The sequence below is a fragment of the Pleurodeles waltl genome, chromosome 3_2 (genome assembly GCF_031143425.1).
Source record: "Pleurodeles waltl isolate 20211129_DDA chromosome 3_2, aPleWal1.hap1.20221129, whole genome shotgun sequence".
NCBI lineage: Eukaryota > Metazoa > Chordata > Amphibia > Caudata > Salamandridae > Pleurodeles > Pleurodeles waltl.
In genome coordinates this window covers 33,448,852-33,472,161 of record NC_090441.1, presented here as the reverse complement: position 1 = coordinate 33,472,161, position 23,310 = coordinate 33,448,852, and the positions used below count along the sequence as shown (strand labels likewise).

The 23,310-nt window shown below is 41.1% G+C and overlaps 1 protein-coding gene across 3 annotated transcripts in view; it reads left to right on the top strand.

The window, feature by feature from the left end:
* Window positions 1–23,310, top strand: part of CAMKK1 (calcium/calmodulin dependent protein kinase kinase 1) — a 1,090,978-nt gene that overhangs the window by 882,032 nt on the left and 185,636 nt on the right. For all 3 annotated transcript variants that reach the window (XM_069226681.1, XM_069226682.1, XM_069226683.1), the window contains one exon: window positions 4,144–4,272. In XM_069226681.1, the coding sequence (XP_069082782.1) occupies window positions 4,144–4,272 (129 nt within the window). The remainder of the gene's footprint in view (window positions 1–4,143; window positions 4,273–23,310) is intronic.

Genomic DNA, 23,310 nt, shown 5'->3' with positions numbered 1-23,310 from the left:
TGAATGGTTATTATTCATATTACTAGTGGTCATCCTGAACAAAGAGTATGGTTCTGGCCTGTGTTGAAAATGCTGAGTTCAATCAATATGAAGAATCACAAAGCAGAAAGATTTCGTTTGTGGCATTAGGGTACATGCCTATGCATCTTCCCAGCCCTTGGTCTTTATCTGTATAAAACCAGGATGTTAATTCGAGTGGCAGGAATTGAATGTCCTAGATGTGAAACAGTACTGAAAAAAGGAGTACACGCTATAAATGGTTGTTTAAATTGACAATTAGACCCTAAAAAATACCAAAGATGCCAAAAGTTGGTGGACCTTTCTGACTACAGTTAAAGATGAAAGGGCAAGTTATTAGCTGCAGAGTCACAGGAGGGAAGCACAAAGTCACTGGGATGGTCTTTTATTAGTGGAATCTTTGGTTAACCTGCAAGCAAAAACAGGAGGGCGAAGTGAATCATAAATGATAGAGTCTAACCCAGAGCTGAGGAAAGAAGGCACACATGCATATCAGGTGGGGAATTACTTCTTCCACGAGACAGCCTGAGAATGCACAAAGGGAAGTCATACCGATAGGCTTCTGCATTTCTCTAGAATGCAGGGATCCTGTAGCACAGGGGAGATGTAAGATCCACACAGGAAGAGAGAGCAAAAGATGGCTGTGATCAGGTGAGCAACCAGTGGGCCAGCGAGGGGAGTGACTCTGAGCTTCAGCCCAATTAATAGAATAGCAGGAGATTACTTCCAAAACTGAAGTGATATACACAGAAGGGAGAGGCAGACCAAATAATGACCTAATCTCTTCTGATAGGGGATGCGCCAAAGAAACGGCCTGGATTTGAAGTGTGACCATAATGGAGTTAATATAAAAAAATAGGAGATGATGTCAAACCTCAAGGCCCAGAGAATGCTGGAAGATGAAGCAGAAAGATGAAAACATTCGAGCAAGATCCTTAAAGGTCTTTTGTGAAGAACTAGTGGCTGTCCTGCACCAAGAGGGAGAGGATCCACAATGGGAGAAAGCTCCCAGAATGGAATGCTGAGAGATGAAGAATCTGGTGAGCAATACACTACGATGGCTGGCTAGGAAGGAGAGATGGCTAAAGATGAATGCCTCTGCAGAGGATGGAGGGGATTGAGTTAAAAAGAGCTGAAATAATGATGTCAGTAGCAAAGCTGTTGTGACATCAGAAAAGGCAAAGATACCAGAATAGTGGAAGCACAAGTGCAGAGAAGTCATGGATCAAACTGAACAGAGTGTGTATAGCTTCCACCATGCCCCAAAAAGACACAAAAAGATGATGTCCCACCATTGTAGATATTCTGCATATTGAGTTCTCCCTAGAAATCCTGCTTGGCCACAGCCCCACCGGTGAGGTCTTAGACAAACATACTTGCTGTGCACAGTGGACCCTCCGAATCCGTACCCTCTTCTCCCAACCCGCTCTTAGGGTTCAATTAATTCTCCGTACAGTCTATATTTATCTCCTCAAAAATCTGTTTGGTGTTTATGCATGCCTTCCACATTGAGTGAGGTGTGCTCCTGGTGAGAAAGAGGCATAAAGTCTTCACACAAGCATGCCCTCATCATAGATAGTTGACCACTGTACCTGTTCTTTGTGTAACATATGAGGCAGAGGTGGCAGTGTACAAAGTTTTATGATTTATAGTACCACCAGACCTTTTTCTCTCCATTAGTGAGAGCGTCAACTGTCTTTTGGTTTTGCTTGACTTCGTGTGGCTGAAGAGTGGAGTTGCAGACACTTTAGTAAGGGAGTTGGAGATAAGGCTACCTTTAGACAATCCATGAAGGTTTAGTACTCCATCACAACGGTGACGGATGTCCCCTCCACCCCAATCTAAATCCCATAAAAGATAATGGGATTTAGATTTCAGAGGATGGGATATCCCTCACCATTGTGACAGAGTAACCCGTCCGCCAAGTGTTAAATCAAGCCCCTTATTAGCAAGGAGCTTCTGACTAGTTCTTTATAAGCACTGCCATTTAGTAAATGGAAGTGTTAAAGGGTGGGACTGCAGTTCTGTTGTTATAGGTGAGAAAATTTCTAACACAGATCTTTCCATTTGCCTGTCTCTGATAACAGCTTTAGGAAGGCTGATGCCAGGCAGCTGTAGAGAACTCGCACTTAATTTTGCCCATGTTTTCGTTACACCAAGCTTGGAGACAGATACATTGCTACCTACTATGAGAGGCACTACTTTCTGCTTTCTGCAGAGGCTGTATCTGGATAGCAGCCTTGATGTGATATTTGAAAGAGAACCTCCCTAAACCTCTGACAGTGGATCTACATCCCCTGTCTGGAAAATATGTATAAAAGTGGGATCCATTTCAGAGTTCTTCATGGCTAAGGAAGGTAGTCCTCTGCTGCACCCACCCAACAAGGAGCATGGCTCAGTGATAAAGCATGCCACAATGGTGGGTGAGGGTTTGTGCATCCTGAAATAGATGCTTTGTGACTATTGAGAACTACCTTGAGCTTTGGCGTGGTGGGTGAAGCTTCCCAGGTTAATGAGAACTGCACATTTGATTTATATGATATTATCATGGGAGGATGTGTGTTGGAATATAAATTCCTCTCATAACCCCTCACTGCTTAGCGAGGGAAGGAGTGTACCTGGTCTGGCACAAAGAGGAACTGTCTAGGAGGAGAAGCATGTTCCCAGCATTAGGAACACCCAAAGAAAGTGGAGAGCAAAGCCAGGAGCTACCTGTGTCATGATTGGGTCTGCCAGTCCCGCCACAGTTCCTAAGAAGAATTGCTCCAAAAGACTTCACAAGCACTTCCATCATGTCCACTGGCAGCCACCCTGAGCCGAAAACTGGTGCTGCCACCAATGATGCAGGAAGAAGCAGCATTGCCATTGAAGTAGAGCCCAGTCAGCCCCAGAAGGTTGCACTGCGAAAGATACGTCACTGTTCATGAAACAGCATGGGGAGGCTGCATCTGACTTGCTGTAGGGTGCATGTACACTCTGATGGGAGGGCTGCACCTCATGACGATGCTGTGTAAGAATGACAGGAGCTGGCATACTGAACTTGCCTGGGGATTCCTGTTCCGAATAAAAGTCAACGCCCTACCTGAGAACAAGGGCTGCGCCGTCGTCTGCACACCATTGAGAGAAATATCATAAAGGTAATTAGGGCCTTAAACTGCTAACTGAACAGGGGATTACAAAGCATGCTGAGCAGCTGAGCACCACTGAAACTTTCTGCCCAAATCAATATCTTTTTTAAGAACCATTAAACTTATTTGCATATATATGAATCCCTGGAAGTCAAAGTGAAATGAACTGCATGCGTGTTTAATTCATGCCTTTTCTCATAGAGTAGTGGGGACTGTAGTTCCTAGGGTAATTTGGGCAATCTTTCTTACCAAAGATCATAATCGGGAGTACCACCCTGTATTCTCTAATCTAATTGAACTGTGTAGTATTTAGTTCTGCTGTGTAATTAAAATACTATATTTTACATACAAGACAAGCACTGGGCTGGCCATTAAGTGATGTCTGTTGATTGTTGAGTTCTGAGCTCTTGCCTACCTCCCGGAGAAGCCTTTGACTGCTCACCCTTGCTACCCTGAAAGTCAAGTGCAGAAAGAGTTCTACCTGGCTCAGGTTGCAGTGGAGTACTAGTGGGAAGAGCCTCAGGATACCAGTGGCAAACAATCTCTGTCACTATGTTTGGGGCCCAGTAGACCCTCTCTGCCCTGTGATTCTCAAACCGGTTCTCACAGCTTCTGTCTCATAATACTTTGAACTCAGATATGAAATGAATGTCTATATTAGTTTGTTACCACCTTTTGTTTTTATTTAGTAAAATATAAGGTACATACAATAGATGGTATAGCAAATGTCAGTGATTATTTTTGCCAAGTATCTTTTAATGAAACTATGAAGCTGAGACCAACCATGTTGTGTATTAATTGGATTATGGGAAAGGCCTTATGAAAAATAAAAGGCATGCTAGCATTTTTTCTGTTGCATGGGGAGTGTCAGTATGCCCTGAAGCTCTTTGCTTAAGTGCACAATCGAAGAGGATTTGGTAGAAATGGAAACAAAATATTTTGGGCATAAATATATCAGTGAATGATGAACAGTGATGCCTCTTTTCCTTTCCTTAAGCTGCACCCCTGGGTGACGAGATATGGAGAGGACCCACTCCCTCTGGAAGAAGAGCATTGCACTGTGGTGGAAGTCACAGAGGAGGAGGTGCAGAACTCCGTCAAGTTGATCCCAAGCTTGACTGCTGTGGTAAGGGTTCCGGATGATTTTTACTCAGATTTAATGATCTGACTCTTCCGAAGTAATGTGTGATATTTGTTTCTAAAATGAGAAATCTCTTGAGTTACTGAAAAATCAAAAAGTAAAAGTACATTATTCAGACCTTAAGTATGCTTAAAGCAATGCACATACATACATGATTGTGATGTTATGGTCCCACTAACTGCTTATAAATGGACTAATTTACATATGGTTCATCTCCATGGTATATGATTCTATTTTATCTTATGTTGTGTACCTTTAGACAACACATTAGAAGCAATACCACAACTAGCACATTACTTCACAATTTGCAGTACTCCATACAGCATTTGACTAGAGCACTCACATCAGGCACAACGTAACATAACATGCTCAGAAATAGGCACTTGTTTACCTAAAAGGACATGGAGGGAGTGGTAAAGCTGTCTGGCCCATATCTCACTCACTCAGACATAAGCACACACTGAGAAGAATAAACTCCCCCAAGTCAAGGTAAAGTTAACACTGTCAATCAGTGGTCGTCCACACTTCATAACCCAGGGCTTCATAACCAAGCATATACAAAAGTTTGAACCACTCACAGAATACCAGTCTCAACAATACACAGCCACTCTGAATCAAGTCTGCAAAAAAGCCCAATTCACAGATCAGATGGAGCACAGCACTTTTTTGCTATTATCCATCTGCACAGGCAAGGACATCATTGTGTTTCTGATCATCCATTTACACAGGAAGGGATAGCACTGGTTTCCCACAAAAACCATCTTTAAAAGAAGAAGCCAAGCAAGAGGTCTTAAATTCTCATCATCAATCTGCACAAGAGGTGACAACACTACATTTCCCATCTGCACAGGAAGTGACATCACTGGTTTCCTGCCAAAAACATCTTTAAAAGAAGCCACGCAAGGCCATATTATTTTTCATCATCCATCTGCACAGGAAGTCACATCATTGATTTCCTGCCAAAACTGTCTTTAATGCAAGAACTCAAGCAATAGAACTTAATTTACCATCATGCATATGCACATATGCATAAGCACCCCCGCACTCCTCCGCTCTCCCAGGACCTATTTATAAGCAGCCACAGAGCACATGCTCACAGGAGGGGCTCTGATAGTGCGTCATAGGCAAGCTCTCTGCACCCATCCATGCCTAGCTTCAAGAACTGTGGTGCTCTCACTATCGCCACCCTGCTACGCTTTTCTGCGTTCTCATCCCCGGCAGCTGCTCACTGTACTGCTGCCACACAGAAACATGCAACATGGATGGAGCATTCAACTTGCAACTTTTTCATGCACTCTACCACACCAGTGTCTTGGTTTTACCATTAAAACAATTTAAACACATTTCAAATATAAGATCAAAACAAAACGTTTTCAAATAGGTGTAAGTTGCTTCTGCGCTTATGAGATTACCATGTACACCACATGGTCTACTCCAGCTGTCAGTGGATTCTTACATGATCATAGGCAGAAGGGTGTGTGAGCAGTGGTGGTACAAGGTTCCTTATACAGTAGTGGATTTGTGTTTATCTATCAGCATAGTATGAACACTCAGCCATTCCCTTAAGGGTAATGAAAATCGAGGTGCCACTTCCGGTTAACCCAATGGGCATTCACTAATGAACGCACAGGTTCAAGACACTGAAGGTTCTAGGCCAAGTTTGTACTGTCACGGCTCCACCCACATTACATGCCGTTTCATGCTAGCATCCAATTTCACTGCATTCTCCTGGAGCTCTTTTGCAACTGCACCTCACCACTGCTACCGATTAGACCATCTGTAGATTTCAAGTGGCTGTTTCTGAGTGTATGGGCTTACTTCTGAATTTATGGCTGATACAGTGACAGTGAAGTGAAAACACTGAGAGGAGTTAAAGGAATTTTGGATTGATGTTATAGTTCTTACGAGAGCATCATTAAGACTCCTCTAGAGTTTGAACAGGGATTGCGAGGAAAGGATAGTGTGATGTAGAAAAATAGTGGCAGCACAATTTTTGCCTTTGGTATTGCTCTGTTTACTCAAATTATATCTTTAACATGTGCATTATAATTGTCAATATTTAAAAAATGTTTATATCATAAGCCACATTATTTAGCAGGAAAAGTTGTTGAATATGTTTTGTATTTCATTTCTATGCATAAAAACAATTACTGTGGTATTTGTTTTTTTTTACAAAAAGATAAGTAAAAAGTTTTACTTAAAAGGGGAAAAAACATTAATATATTGAGTGCAAAGTGTGACTTTCAGCTTTTCTGCTGTGGGCTGTTAACACTGAATGCAAGCACCTCTTTGCACTTAATGTTCAGCCGATGGGATACATTTTACGAGAGGAAACGTCTGGGCTCTTAGCCTCTGCAGTTCATGAATGATTGTGCGTAACAAATTTCCTGTGATATCATTGCATATTCATATGTGATTTTTTTGTTGATTCAATGTTTTGCTGGCACTCTGAACAGCTATTTAGCCTTTGTGGCTCAGTACATTTCTTCTCAGGTGACAGGAGAATTACCATAAATATTTTAGCATGCCAAGTACCAGGATCTTAGGAGATTTAATAAGGCAACTCAAAAGTGGCAAGTGACACTCAGGGTTATCACGTACCATGTAATCCTTATAATGAAATGAAATATTGTGTTATGTGTGAAATTCTAGGTGGGAAGCATAACGCCAATCCTCACAGAGATCTGTGAACTGATACGGAGTAGAATGAATATTATATCTTGTTCTTCTTTTTCTTTTAAGTTTCTATAATTTTATTAAAAATATTAAAATATTCTATTTAAATTAACAAGAACATTGATGTTAAACAGTTGAGTAGGATGTTGGATCAAACAAATAAATTGTTACAAATATTGCAGAAATAAAATAAACTATGGATAAGCATAGCTTGTAATGTAAAACTATATCAGCCTTATAAATTAAACTATAAATTAAGAATGATAACTAATTCAACAACTAGCATTGAGACGGGTAATATAGGAGATTCAAGGGGGTTTTAACACTTCTTCAGAAATAGGTTGATGCAAATTAGTTCTTAATGCACAACAATTTAGCATATTAGTTATAGGTAACCACCAAATCTGTCTTTTAATAGCTAAAGACAGTGGAGTAACACAACTGGTGTCTAATCTATAGTTATAACAAACACCATACCACCATGCCTGAAAATAAATATTAAGAGCATTTTTCCAATTTTTTGATTTTTGCTGGAAAGCTGCAGCAATTAATAAATCCACAATTTGCACATTCATTTCAAAATGTATCCAAATGGTATGGAGGTATGAAAAATTTGATTAATTTGAGACCATACCTGAAACCAAAATTGATATGTATGTGTACATTCAAATAGCATATGTTTTAGAGTCCAATTAGAGACTTGGCATGTCCAACATGTTGACATTATAGAAGAATTCATTTTATTTAAAATATATAATGTAATTAGTAATTTATTATATAGAAAATGTTTGAGTAGTGTTAGCCGCACATGATGTTTTTTGAATTTTATTCCATATCCTATTCCATAAAGGAATAGGAAATGAGGTTCGTAAGTCATCTTCCCATTGTAATTCCACTAATGTCTTCTGCCTTGGTGGAGCTACATAATTGAGAAGAGAGTAAATTTTGAGGTGGAGGGAAAAGTTGGTAAGAGCTGTAATACAGAAGAAGGTGCAGGTGCATGGGAGGTTACAGACAATAGAGAGTTATACGATTGTAAGACAGCTGTGGTTAAGAGTTGATATTTGTTTTGAAAAGATGTAGGAAAATTAAATAACAGTTTGGCCTTCATAAACAAAAGTAATGAGTGATTATCTAATAATTGAGACACCCATACTAAGCCCTTTTTATGCCATGACTTCCAAAAAATAAATTAATTTTTTATCTTAATAAGATTATTGTACCAAATTGATGAATCTAGAAATTGATCTAAATTGGAAAATTTAGAAGTAAAGATAGGATGTAATATTTTACAAGCAGTTTTAAGAAACGGTAAAGACATATTGGCTGGATGCTGGGTGAGCGAAATAAATTTGGTAAATGAAAACGGATGAATAAAAGATAATTCTAACTCAACCCATAAGGGTTTTTGGTATAAACATCTTCATGATACAAATGGATTGAACGTTTTAGAAAAAAGCAGTATGATAAAGTTGAAAATTTGTAAAATTGACTCCCCCATCTTGCCTGGATTGTTGCAGCTTTTTAACATCCGAGGCTTCCTAATATTCCATAAAAAGGAGATTATAATAGAATTGATTTTCTTAATGACGGAAGGAGAAATATTGATGGGAATATTAGAGAGATAGAAAATTATTACAGGAACAAGCATCATTTTAATAGAATCTAGTCTACCCCACCATGAGAGAAACAAAGGATTCCATATTGTTGTTAGATTCTTAGGGGTGGACAACAGAGCACCAAAATTAATAGAAACGGTATCTTTCAAAGACTTTGTAAACCCGATGCCTAGGTATTTTATTTTTACAGGATTCGAAAGAAAATTTGAAGATGTAAATTCATGTTTAAAGCACCATTTATTAAGTGGAAGAATCTCACATTTTTCAGTGTTAAGCGTATAACCTGAACCTTTTGCAAAATTTGAGACTGTATCTAAAAAACTTTTTAAGGAATGTTCAGGGGAAGATAAATGTAATAGAATATCATCAGCATATGCTGAACATTTGATATGCAAGTCTCTATAATTGAATCCTTGTATATTAGTATTCTGACTAATAGAAGATACAAAGGGTTAAAGTGCCAAGATAGAAAGCAAAGGAGACAAGGGACATCCTTGTCTGACTCCTCTGTGAAGAGAAAAGGATGAAGGATTAACAAAAACTGACGCTTTAGGGGAGCTATATAAAATGGACATTAGTTTGATAAATTTCTGGATAAAACAAAACCAATGAAAGAGTAGCAAAAAGATAATCCCAATGGATGCGATCAAACGCTTTTTCAGCATCTAAGGACATAGCAGCTAATGATTTTGAGTAAGTCTTAGATTTATTTAAATGTCAAAGAAAAGTATTTTATTATCTGAAAGATCTCTACCTTTATTAAAACCTGACTGTTCCTTGCCAATTGAAATGGGAAGGAAAGATTCTAGTCTAATTGCAAGAATTTGAGTGAATATTTTGTAATTGGTATTAACTAAGGACATTGGTCGATAATTTTTACATAATTTAATGTCTTTACCTTCTTTTGGAATGAGGCAAACCAAAGCGCCATAGTGCCAGACGCTTTGTTAGATGTTGCAAAAGAGGTGAAGAGTTAGTGTAATTTGGGAATTAACAATTTTGAGAAAGATAATTAAAACTCCACAGGAAAACCATCTGGTCCGGGGGCTTTATTTGTTTTAATACAATGAATTGTTCCCTGAATATCTTTGAAAAAAATATCAGCATCTAGAGGAGAAAAATCAATATTTGAAGCATATTCCTGTTTAATAGAATAATAAGTATGTAATGATATTCAAATTAGATGGAGAATTTTCTGAGGTATAAAGTTTGTTATAGTAGTCAGAAAATTAATGCAAAATCTCTCTACCATTGGTGACTGGGGTATGAACATCATGTAAAATCATTTCAATTTTATTTCTATTCTTTTTAATTTTTAAATAATTTGCTATAAGCTTACCCACTTTTTGTCCACCATAATATTTGGCCCTTGATTTAAGAAGAAATGAGGCAGCATTACCTGTAAAGATTTTATTGAATTGTAATTTAGCGGTAACTAATTCATTCAGACATTCTTTTGTTTTAGACGTATAATAAATATGTTCAAGGGGTTTAATATGTTTAATAATGTCAAGTGATTCTTTTATTATTAGATTTCTTTTTGTTAGAAACATATGTTAAAATAAAATCCCGTGAAGTGGCTTTAAAAGCATCCCATATTGTGTGAAAAGAGAGCTCAGGTGTATCATTCAATAAAAAATATTCATGTATAAATTCTTGAAAGTTTTTAATAAAAGTAGTGTCTGTTAAAAGAGAGGTATTAAAGTGCCAACGATTAACTTTGGGAGTAACAGAAGGTAATTCCAGGTCTAATGTAACTGGGGCATGATCGGAAATTAAAATAGTACCAATCTCTGAACCTAGGATATGTTGAGATAAGGACTTAGATGTAAATAAATAATCAATCCTGTATTGGGAAAAGTGTGCTGGAGAAAAAAAGTGTATTCTCATAACATGGTATTACTGAATCGCCATGAATCAATAAGGGCTCTCTGTGCAATAGCTGAAGTAAACTGTTTGTGCATGGATGTGGGAATAAAGTTAGATCTAAAAATGGATCAAAAACAAGATTACAATCACCTCCAAAAATAAAATATTCATCTGTAATAGACATCAATTTATTGGCAATATTAGGCCAAAATGTTTTATCCAAATGAGTAGGTGCATATACATTCAGAGTTGTTATTGGTGTGTTATTGACCATAAGTTTTAAAAGTAGCCAACTGCCTTCTGTGTCGTTTTCTTGTAGTACTAATTTAACATGTAATTTTCTTTTACATAAAACAACAACACCATTACAGTTACCCGTGCCAGGAGATGTAAAGGCATAACCTACCCAATTACATTGAGTTTATTAACCTCTGTATCTATAACATGTGTTTCTTGTAACAATGCTATGTCTGTGTTCAATCTGGCTAGATGTATAATAACTCTTTGTCTCTTAATAGGTGAACCTAACCCTTTAACATTCCCAGTAGTTACTCGAAGAGACATAAGAAATGAATTATATCAAAATTAAGAAAAGCTACAAAAGTAACAGTATACCTATAAGTGATAGACAATTAAGCAAATATAGTCATATCTAGAAAAGAACCCTTAGAGTAAAAAGAAAGAACTTGTAAACATAGAGGCATATAAATTGACCATTGAGACAAGGTAGCACCAAGGTAACAGTTAAATATAATATGAAAAGAATTAGTAAGATATAGCAGTTGAAAAAATGTTGAAAGATTAAGGAAAACAATATCACTAAAAACAAATAGAAAACGATAACAAAATAGAGAAATATAGCTATGTAGAAGGAATTTAAATAGGGGAATGAAGAAAAGAGAAGAGAAAGAAGGAAAAAAAGAGTTGTAATGTCAGGAAAATAAAAGACATAATATATAAATGAACAAAAAGAACATACCTATATAACACATAAGGAATTGAGGGTTGTGACACCACAAAAGGAAGATGGCGTGACTGGAACTTTGATGAGGTCAGCAGGAGAGGAATCGGACCAAGTACAGAGACGATGACGTAATCATAATATTATCAGCAACCAATACCTGATAAAAGAGACAAAAGAATAATACGAGAAATAAAATACATAAGGAAAAGGACATAAAATATAACTTGTATTAATAATAATGAATAATAAAACATGAAAACGAAGGACAATATCTAGAAGTGAAAAGGGATGAATGAGATTTAAGTTGCAGGTTGGTTTGAAAAGTCCATGTCTTCTCCTTTACATGAGACGATGAAGCGTTGCAAAATCTTGGGGTCTTCATATACCGTTGTTTTATTTTTATATGTTACTTTAAAGGAGCATGGATGAAAAAGTCCAAATCTTACGTTTAAAGTACGAAGAGCTAGTCTCATGTGCCAAAATTGTTTTCTTCTGTCAGCCGTAGGTTTAGCATAGTCCTGTGAAAAGAACAAATGTGAACCCGACCATGAAATCTTTCCTTTCGATTTAGCAGCTCTAAGTATTTGAAGCAGTTCAACATATTCTAGAAAGTATATAATAACACCTATCGGTTTTCGTGACGAATATACTTGGTGAGATGAATGACCTAGTCTGTGGGCTCATTTTATATTCAATAAAGATGTAGAAGGAAGGTCCAAAAGCTTGGTAAGAAAAGATTGGAAAAATTAATAGGATCTGAACCTTCCGTTCCTTCTGTTAAGCCATAAATACATAGATTATTCCTTCTACTTCGATTTTCTAAGTCTTCAGCATGCTTCCTGAGATGAAGCACTTCAAATTTAAGCAATTGTAAACTTTGAACTGTATCTTCAACATCACTGACTCGTTGTTCCACTTGAGTAACTCTATTCTCCATAAGAGACCAGTGATCTGTTAAAGTCTGCAGTTTGTTATTAGTTTCTTCCATAAATGGTCTTAAGGCACAAATTTAATCTAACAGTAGCTCCACTGAAATAGTATTAGGAGATTTAATTGGTGATGGAAGATACCTTTTAACACGTTTATTTGCAGAGGTCATGCCTACATTTTGTTTGGAAGTTGACTTATTATTTTGCATTGGATTCCCAAGAGGATGGCATATTCTCCAAATAGTGCTATCCATACTTGTTGCAAGAATTGAGAATGGGTTATCTGAAAAATCTTTGGTAGTTGTAGCGGAAACAGAAGAACGCGCCTGGCTCTTAGGGCCAGATGTAGCAAAAATAAAAATTGCGACTCGCATTTTGCGAGTTGATGCGACTCGCAAAATGCGAGTCGCAAAGTGGAATGCCAGAAAAAAAAGCGATCCGATTTTGCGACTCGCAGCCGGACTCGCAACGCTGTGTGCGAGTCCGCAGTTTGCGAGGTCGCTGTTTGCGAGTGTGCAAAAACGAACTCGCAATTAGCGAGTGGGTGTCGCAAATTGCGAATACCTTCAAAATTGCTTGCAGATGCAGCAGAACACTCCAGAAAGCGTACCAGAACACCCTGGAAACACTTCCTGGCACATGATGATGACATCACAGCCAGGAAGTTAACAAATACACCTGGGAGGAGGGCTCAACAGTGAGCAGTGTCTCTGCCACTCACAGTAGCGTGCTGAGGAGTGGTAGGCACAGCACCATGGACGCAGCAGGGACCAGCCAGGCTGGCAGGAGGTGCAGGAGATCATAGATAACAGCCAGGACAGATTCATGTGGCACATGGCGTTAATGTGCCACATGACTGGTTGGCATTTTCCTGCCCATGGACAATTTCAACTTGTATATAGTTTCTTCATGACATTAATAAAACAGTTATTTTTGTTCCACTTAACAAATGGTTAATAGGTGAGTATGGTGGGAGTTGACACGTACCGTCCAGAATATTGCGTTGCAATGTGGTCCCGTCTCAGTCTGCCTTGATTAGCTAGACTCCTATCCCCATGATGGCGATGTGGTTGTTCTTGCTCTTCATCATCAGGATCTGGGTCTGCAGGGGTGAGAGGTAGCCCACGTCGGGTGGCTATGTTGTGGAGGATGGCGCATGCGACCACAATTTTGAAAGCGGTAATGGGGGTGTATTGGAGGGCGCCTCCGCTGCGGTGGAGGCATCGGAATCTTGCCTTCAGGAGTCCGAAGGTGCGCTCTATGAGGTTCCTGGTCCTCTTATGCGCACTGTTGTATTGCCTCTCTGAATCATTGCTGGGTGTTAAAAATGGAGTCATGATCCATGGCCTTAGAGCATATGCACTGTCACCTGTTGGGCACAAAAGTACACTGTTAGGAAGTCCAGATAGTCGTGCACAGTGACCTGTGTGTATGTCTGCAAGGTGTATGCAGCTCTACCTAGGAGGTATCCGTCTCCAAACTCCCCACGTTCCAGGCGTTGATGTATCCCACTATGTCTAAAAATGTATGAGTCATGGGTACTGCCTGGAAACTTAGCTACGATGTCCGTGATGACGTAATGGGCATCACAAACAACCTGTATCTTGAGTGAGTGGGTACACTTTCTGTTGCGGAAAATATGTTCCAGATTAGCGGGGGGGCATATTTGAATGTGTGTCCCATCTACACATCCAATTACATGGGGGAAGTGGGCAATGCGGTAAAAGTCCAGTTTCGTGCTGTTAATTTCTGCCTCATTCCTTGGTAAGTATATGAACTGAGACCTGTGCGCTACTAAGGCATCTAGGAATGCCCTGAGGAACCTTGACACTGCACTTTGGGATACCCCACCTGCCACGGCAATGACCCCCTGATAGCTCCCTGAGGCCAAGAGGTGCAGTGCGCATAGTACTTGCACATGCGTAGGGATGACGCAGCCACGCAGAGTCTTGTGTTCTAGCTGTGGTTTTAGTAAATCTATTAATTCTAGAATGGCAGCGCTGCTAAGGCGGTATTTATCATAGATCTCCTCTTCAGTTTGCTGGAAAATGGTCTGCCTTGTTCTATATATCTTCTCCTGTCTGTGGCCCCTCCTCCTCCTCTGCTGGGCTGCGTAGACTCTCCTCCTCACTGCTATCAGGTATATGTCCGCCATCTTGAGTGACCCAGATGCCTTCTGGGTCTCCTTTTATACTTTGGTAATGGTTACCACCTGCTCTGAGTTAGTGGTAAATGCGACTTGCAAACTGGGCTTTTTGCGACTAGTCGCAATTTGCGAGTTGCAATTGCATAAGGTTTGCGACTCGCAAATTGCGACTTGCAATTTGCGGGTCGCAAAATGGGGTCGCAACGGATGCGACTCGCAAACGGGTCCCATCGCTTTTTGCGAGTCAGAAATGGGCTTTTTGCATCCCATTTCGGATTTTGCACTGTCGCAAAATGCGAGTCGCAAAGTGGAATGCCAGAAAAAAAAGCGATCCGATTTTGCGACTCGCAGCCGGACTCGCAACGCTGTGTGCGAGTCCGCAGTTTGCGAGGTCGCTGTTTGCGAGTGTGCAAAAACGAACTCGCAATTAGCGAGTGGGTGTCGCAAATTGCGAATACCTTCAAAATTGCTTGCAGATGCAGCAGAACACTCCAGAAAGCGTACCAGAACACCCTGGAAACACTTCCTGGCACATGATGATGACATCACAGCCAGGAAGTTAACAAATACACCTGGGAGGAGGGCTCAACAGTGAGCAGTGTCTCTGCCACTCACAGTAGCGTGCTGAGGAGTGGTAGGCACAGCACCATGGACGCAGCAGGGACCAGCCAGGCTGGCAGGAGGTGCAGGAGATCATAGATAACAGCCAGGACAGATTCATGTGGCACATGGCGTTAATGTGCCACATGACTGGTTGGCATTTTCCTGCCCATGGACAATTTCAACTTGTATATAGTTTCTTCATGACATTAATAAAACAGTTATTTTTGTTCCACTTAACAAATGGTTAATAGGTGAGTATGGTGGGAGTTGACACGTACCGTCCAGAATATTGCGTTGCAATGTGGTCCCGTCTCAGTCTGCCTTGATTAGCTAGACTCCTATCCCCATGATGGCGATGTGGTTGTTCTTGCTCTTCATCATCAGGATCTGGGTCTGCAGGGGTGAGAGGTAGCCCACGTCGGGTGGCTATGTTGTGGAGGATGGCGCATGCGACCACAATTTTGAAAGCGGTAATGGGGGTGTATTGGAGGGCGCCTCCGCTGCGGTGGAGGCATCGGAATCTTGCCTTCAGGAGTCCGAAGGTGCGCTCTATGAGGTTCCTGGTCCTCTTATGCGCACTGTTGTATTGCCTCTCTGAATCATTGCTGGGTGTTAAAAATGGAGTCATGATCCATGGCCTTAGAGCATATGCACTGTCACCTGTTGGGCACAAAAGTACACTGTTAGGAAGTCCAGATAGTCGTGCACAGTGACCTGTGTGTATGTCTGCAAGGTGTATGCAGCTCTACCTAGGAGGTATCCGTCTCCAAACTCCCCACGTTCCAGGCGTTGATGTATCCCACTATGTCTAAAAATGTATGAGTCATGGGTACTGCCTGGAAACTTAGCTACGATGTCCGTGATGACGTAATGGGCATCACAAACAACCTGTATCTTGAGTGAGTGGGTACACTTTCTGTTGCGGAAAATATGTTCCAGATTAGCGGGGGGGCATATTTGAATGTGTGTCCCATCTACACATCCAATTACATGGGGGAAGTGGGCAATGCGGTAAAAGTCCAGTTTCGTGCTGTTAATTTCTGCCTCATTCCTTGGTAAGTATATGAACTGAGACCTGTGCGCTACTAAGGCATCTAGGAATGCCCTGAGGAACCTTGACACTGCACTTTGGGATACCCCACCTGCCACGGCAATGACCCCCTGATAGCTCCCTGAGGCCAAGAGGTGCAGTGCGCATAGTACTTGCACATGCGTAGGGATGACGCAGCCACGCAGAGTCTTGTGTTCTAGCTGTGGTTTTAGTAAATCTATTAATTCTAGAATGGCAGCGCTGCTAAGGCGGTATTTATCATAGATCTCCTCTTCAGTTTGCTGGAAAATGGTCTGCCTTGTTCTATATATCTTCTCCTGTCTGTGGCCCCTCCTCCTCCTCTGCTGGGCTGCGTAGACTCTCCTCCTCACTGCTATCAGGTATATGTCCGCCATCTTGAGTGACCCAGATGCCTTCTGGGTCTCCTTTTATACTTTGGTAATGGTTACCACCTGCTCTGAGTTAGTGGTAAATGCGACTTGCAAACTGGGCTTTTTGCGACTAGTCGCAATTTGCGAGTTGCAATTGCATAAGGTTTGCGACTCGCAAATTGCGACTTGCAATTTGCGGGTCGCAAAATGGGGTCGCAACGGATGCGACTCGCAAACGGGTCCCATCGCTTTTTGCGAGTCAGAAATGGGCTTTTTGCATCCCATTTCGGATTTTGCACTGTCGCAAATTGCGAATCGGCCCGTTTGCGAGTCGCAAACGTTTGCTACATCTGGCCCTTAGTTCTTCCCATAAAATATGTTCATGCATAATTAAAATTATTCGGTGGGAAGGCTGAAAAGATAATATTTCCACATAGAGAAGTTTTTGCGAGAAATTGAGACTGAGTCCAATCAGCGCAAAAATATATGTGTTAAAATATAAAAGTCATAGTGCCAGAAGTACTGGAACAGACAATAAAAACAGCCTTGTTGAAAACATGTAGGATAGTAGAACAAATGCGGTAGTATTGATGAAGAGAATGAAGAATTGTGTGAATACAAAATGGCAGCCGCAGTATTCTCCTCAGAGTAGTCAGTCCATTAGATAAATATAGAAATAGGGTATAGTCGTAGAAGAAAACCGACCTTGAGGTAGCAGAAACGTTATTAGTAGTTTTCCTTACATTCCAGTACAATTCTGCCCCTTTTGACAGGAAAAACGGCCGATTGTTACCCGTGACAGCGTCAGAGCTCACGGAGGTGTGGCCTTATTTTTCTGATGCCTGTATTAATCATCCGAGCATCACTGTGCCACTGCATTTAAACTAGCCTGGCTGACGAGGGGTGATACCCTGTGAGCGGTACCAAGGTGCTTGCTTCCAGTCCAGGGGGGGCCTGGCTTGGCAGTTTGACCTGGACTGTTCCCATGGGGAGCAAGGTCAAGTCTGATTTCCATATGGTCGGGTCCAAACTGGGGTGACATGATTGGCAAAAAAATGATGGATTTAGGTCCAGATCTTTGACTTGGAGTTTGACATTGTTCAGCATTCCGTCCAGCATCTGTTCTTTTTGTGTTTTTTTTCTTAGCAATGTGTTCCTTGAGGGTGAGATTTGTGTCCTGGGTTAATCAATGAGACGTGGCATTTGGGTGGAAGTTGTGGTTTAAATTTGTCAGGGTTCCTGTCATTGAGATTCTATCTTGGTAGGGTTGAGCTTCAGGTAGGTGCTCTGCACCTAGGTCCGTATGAGGTCCAGAATGGGGTTTGAGGCATTGAGGGCCAGATTACAACTTTGGAGGAGGTGTTAATCCGTCCCAAATGTGACGGATATACCACCAGCCGTATTATGAGTTCCATAGGATATAATGGACTCGTAATACGGCTGGTGGTATATCCGTCACTTTACCGTCACTTTTGGGACGGATTAACACCTCCTCCAAAGTTGTAATCAGGCCCTGAATGTCTTGAAAGGAGGAGACTTTCAAGTAAGGTTGTAGATATTCACCATATTAGTGAAGATTAGTGCTGGTATTGATCAGTAGAGCCCCAAGAAGCCCAAGAAGCTCCATATTGAGGTGGAAAATGAAAAGGGACAAGATGGATCCTTAGGGGACTTCAGAGGAAATAAAGACATTTTGGTATCTGAAGAAACACACGTGAATGAGCTGGTAATGGTTACATAAGTAGGTGGAGAATAAGTTGGTAATATTTCTATTGAATTCCATTTGAGACTTCAGGGTGTGGATAAGGATGAGATAGTTGATGGTGTCAAGGGTGGCTGAGAGAGCCAGCAATTTTATGCTATGTTCTACAGTTTAAGGTAGTGGTCTTCATGCTGCAATGTTATTTGAAGCCAGACAGATAGCTGTGAAGGAGAGGGTTGGCATCGATGCGATCTTGGAGTTGTGTGTGGAATGTTTTTCGATGATCGTGCTGATGAAGGGCAGGTGGGTGCTGTCCAATAGTTGGTTAGGTCAGGATGAGTTTGTGTGTTTCTTAATAAGTGGAAGGATCATGTCTGCTTTGAGAGCTTCAGGGAAGATGCCTTGAGTGAGGGAGGCATTGAAATTAGTAAGGAGTGGTGAGAGGGCTTAAATGGCAGACAAGGTAAGATATCAACATCATAGGAGTTGGCCTAAAAGCAGCAAGAGATAGGGCTTTGAATGATGACCATTCTGGGATGCTGCGAGAAGGGGTCGGTCTAAGAGAAGTAGCATTGGACTTGTGGTTGTCCTGTCAGATTGTTTGTATTTTATCAGAGAGTAAGAGATGGGTGTCATTACAGTTGTCTGCGGAGTGTGTAATAAAAGGATCAGGCGGGGTTGATATAGTGCTTGAATTGATATCTCCCACAGAGGAATCTACAGTATGCAGTTCAGCACAAAAAGCCTTTGATTGCCCACATATTGCAGTCAAAGTTGTCCTCATATTCCTAAAGTTGCTCAAAAGCGCTTGTAATAGTACCACTATTGTCATTTCTCCTGTCCTGAGTTTAAGGTGCATTATTGCACAAGACTTTCACCCTTCATCAGTTATGAGCCCCAGCTATGATAATCTTGGCTTAAACAGTGAGATCTGGGGCTTCTCCATGCTATTAGTGTTAGAAATGATTCCTGCCATCAAGTCAGCTGTTCTTCTACAATGGTCTGGAGTTAAACACACTCGCAACCACTCTGGTAAGCCTGTTTGGTGTGGGGTTTTCTTCATTATGCCTTCGGAGGCCCCGCATTTCATCAAATGTTCTTATAGAAGGCAGTGGAACTCGTAACAGCCAAATTCAAATAACTCTTATGAAGCCTGTTAGCTTTGTGAGCCTGTCTTTGTGTTGTTGTTCATTTTCTATTCCTTTTTTCAGTTAATTGAACAGTTATATCAGTTATTTGTGATGCTTTAAAATCTTTATTCTTAAGCTATTTGAGTTTATTCTTGTCTGCCTTGCCATTTCCACTTAAGACATATATTCAGACTTACTTGAAATACATTCTTGACTTTAAGGTACCATTCTAAATAGCAGTGTGACATTAATTTCAGTGTACTGTCAGATATTCCTTGAAATGTCATATAATACTGACAATGTATTTCAACTTATTCACAATTTTATTTCTGTGGCTGTTCAATAAAGGGCTACTCTTACCGCATGTCTTTTTGGTGTGTGTATGTGGTTGAAGTTCCTACTGTTGGTGTCAAACAGTATAATTATGAAAAAATAGAAATGCACAGATGGATCCATGGGAACAATTACAATTTCACAGACTTACGTGACATCTTCATGCCTCATCTTACAAGACTGTTCCTTAGAAAAAACAGCCACTTGCAAAAGCTATAACCCACTTACCATCAGGTTCTTGTGATATGCTGGCCACATGATTCTAAAGAGCACACATTAAAGCTGAACATAATTTGAAGCATGCATTGATGGTTCCAGCAGTTGCGGTCAAATAAAAAGAAACATATTTTCTATTGCTTTAAAGTAGTTTCTTTTTCGAGGAGCTGCAGACACCTGATTGACTTCACTACTTTTCAGATAATTTATCCCTGTTCAGATCCTTATGCAATGGGTCTTGAGTAGAATTTCTCACTTCAGGTATTTAATTTTCAGTGAGTGAAACCTAGACGTTGTTTTGTATTTGAGATTTAGCAGTCAGAAAGAGATTTATGCAGGGGTATGTGGGTCCAATTTAAAGTCAGGTGGTAATAAAATATCTTCTCATTTTTGGTGCCAGTGATAAATCCAGAGGAAAGCCCAACTGAGGTATTTAATCCACATTAGGGGACACGCTACCAGCATTTCCTTCATCAGCCTGGGGTGGGGCTACATCCCCCACACTCCCAGCTCCTGATATTATCTGCTCAGACCTCGCGCGGCGCAGGAAGTGCTACTGGCATTTCCTTTATCAGCCTGGGGTGGGACTACATCCCCCAGGCTCTCAGCTCCTGATATTATCTGCTCAGACCTCGCGCGGCACGGGACGCGCTACCGGAATTTCTTTCATCAGCCTGGGGTGGGACTACATCCCCCAGACTCCCAGCTCCTGATATTATCTGCTCAGACCTTGTGCAGCGCAGGACGTGCTACCGGCATTTCCTTCATCAGCCTGGGGTGGAACTATATCCCCCAGATTCCCGGCTCCTGATATTATCTGCTCAGACCTCGCGCGGTGCGGGACGCGCCCGGGTGAAGACCATGCCAAGATGGGCCTGTCTTCGCCTTTATCGCCCGGAAGAGGCCGGGCTGGGCCTTTCAACTTGGCTGGCGAAGAAAACTTACAAGCAAGTAACAGGTCTTATTTCCTTTACTATTCGGTTTGTTATATCATTTATTCATCATGGTGAAAAGGAAGGCTGTCGATCTACCAGTGCCAGTAAAAGGCACTAAAAACCCCAAAAACGCCCAAGTAAACATGCAAATTTGGCATCTGCTTGTGGACCGAATACTCATTATGAAATTGATCTTTTATTTGAGGAAGTAGAGGCTATTTTGAACATTCACTCAACCGGGAGCACGCCTGCCAAGAAGGATTTGTTTCGAAATAGGAAAATTCTGGAGATTTTTATCAAGAAGAGGAGGAGGCAACCATCAGATACTATTTCAGAGGATGTTGGAAGGGAGGAATTGCATATTCCAAGAAACACTGTTAGATCTCCATCGCTGGTAATACCCTGTAGTGCCCCTAGCTCTCCACCTCACCTGAAGGGCTCCTTCCTTGAGGCAGCAATGCCCCCTCTTCTTCCACTAAGTCCTGCAGTAAGGGTGGTTCCAAATATAGTGTGTACTAATCGATTCGACCCACTGTCAGAGGAAGGAGATTTACCTATGGGCCCGCTCCAATCCGTGCCCGGAGTAGCCACCTATGATAATATTCTGACCAATCCCCAGTCCGATTCCAAAGTATTGGAATCGTTAGATAATGGGATCAACACGGCTCTTATTTTACAGAGGTTGGATGAAGTTAGGAGCCTGGTTCTAGCACTAACAGGCTTAATGAAGGAGAAAGTGACCCACCAATGTAGTTACAAATGTCAGTGGTTTGGAGCAGAGGTAAGGGGGGACTAAATCCTTGCTATGGCCAAACCAAATACACCAAATGACGCCCACTTAAGGGGCCCAGCTTGCAAAAAATTGTTTACATTTGGGGTTAAGGGTCACCAGCTAAATTCTATAAGTGATCACACGAGTAATAGAGGAGGGCGCAATAGAGCATCTAGTTGTAGGGACCTTCTGGGATAACAGATATGCAACATTACTTACCCTGAGGTCCCCAAATATAGGCGAAGAGCAAGGGGGTATGATGTCTCTAAAATAGCTGGCAGGGAGGGTGGCCTCCCTCCCCTCAATTAAGTCACTGGAACCATTGATCAACAGCAATATTCCCTTTTGTAAGGATACCAGTGGTTTAGCAACCAGGGCCCAATAATATGTTGTTCTGGGAATTGTTGTCCAAAAGACAAAGAGGGGGTAGGAATATTATTAGAAATCCCATACAACCCGAAAGTTGGGTGGATCATTTTTCCCATCTTTATGCTTTACCTGCTAATGTTTTGGCACATGATCCACATGTTGGAGATTATGTCCTCTCATCGAGGTTTATTGCAAATTTCAGTTTTGATTCACCTGGGGAGGGTGCTAATGCCCCTGAGTATTGTATTTTTTTTTCCATAGAAGAAACCCTTGATGCAATTAATTCATTAAAACCTGGCAAAGCTCCCGGGCCGGACAAGCTACCGGGAGATCTTTATAGATCAGAGCCAATTATATGGTCCTGGTATATAAATTTGATCTCGAACAGAATCGCTGCAGGGGGTCAAATTCCAGGCACGTGGAAAGGGGCTGAAATTATTCCCATTTATAAAAAGGGCAATGCAAACCTCCCAATTAATTATAGACCAATCAGCCTTATGGATAACATACAAAATTTGTTTGCCAAACAACTTTTAGGGAGGCTAACTAGCTGGGTCCAAGATCATCAGATTCTCTCTTCACTCCAGGCGGGGTTCCACCCAAAAACTAGCACGGTAGATCAGGTTTTCAGGCTGGCTATTTTATACTGGAAATATGTAGTCCTCGCCAAGCAACATTTATATGTTGTTTTTGTTGATCTACGATCTGCTTTTGATTTGGTCCCAAGAGAAAAACTGTGGGAAGTGTTGCATAGGTTGGGAACCCCAGCCAACATAATTCAATTGTTAAAGCGATTACACAAAAATACATATGCGCATGTGCGATGGGGCAATCAAGGTGAGCTGACTGAAAAATCCCCATTCAAAGGGGAGTTTGTCAAGGCTGTGTGATGGCTCCGCTATTATTTACCCTACTTATTAATGAGGTGGTGTAGGCCTTGATTTCCTGTCAGAATGATGCCCCTTCGCTGAATGCACAGAAAATCCCCATTCTTCTTTTTGCAGATGATTCACTTCTTATTTCAAATACACTGATGGGTCTACAAACTCTTGTTGACAGCTTCAATTCATTTTGCAGGGATTATGGGTTGGAGGTGAATATCAGTAAAACCAAATTGATGGTGTTTAGCTCGGGCCTTGTAAAAGATGCATTATTAAATTGGATGGAGTCCCCTTGAGCAAGGTTAGCTAAATAGATTATTTGGGCGTGAGGTTAACCAGTAAATTACATTGGGAGGACGAGATTAGTAAAAGTGTGGGGCTATTACAGCACAGAGCAGCATCAATCCTGCGCTTGTATAAAAGTTCTATAACAAAACCAGTATCCCCAGCTATCAAG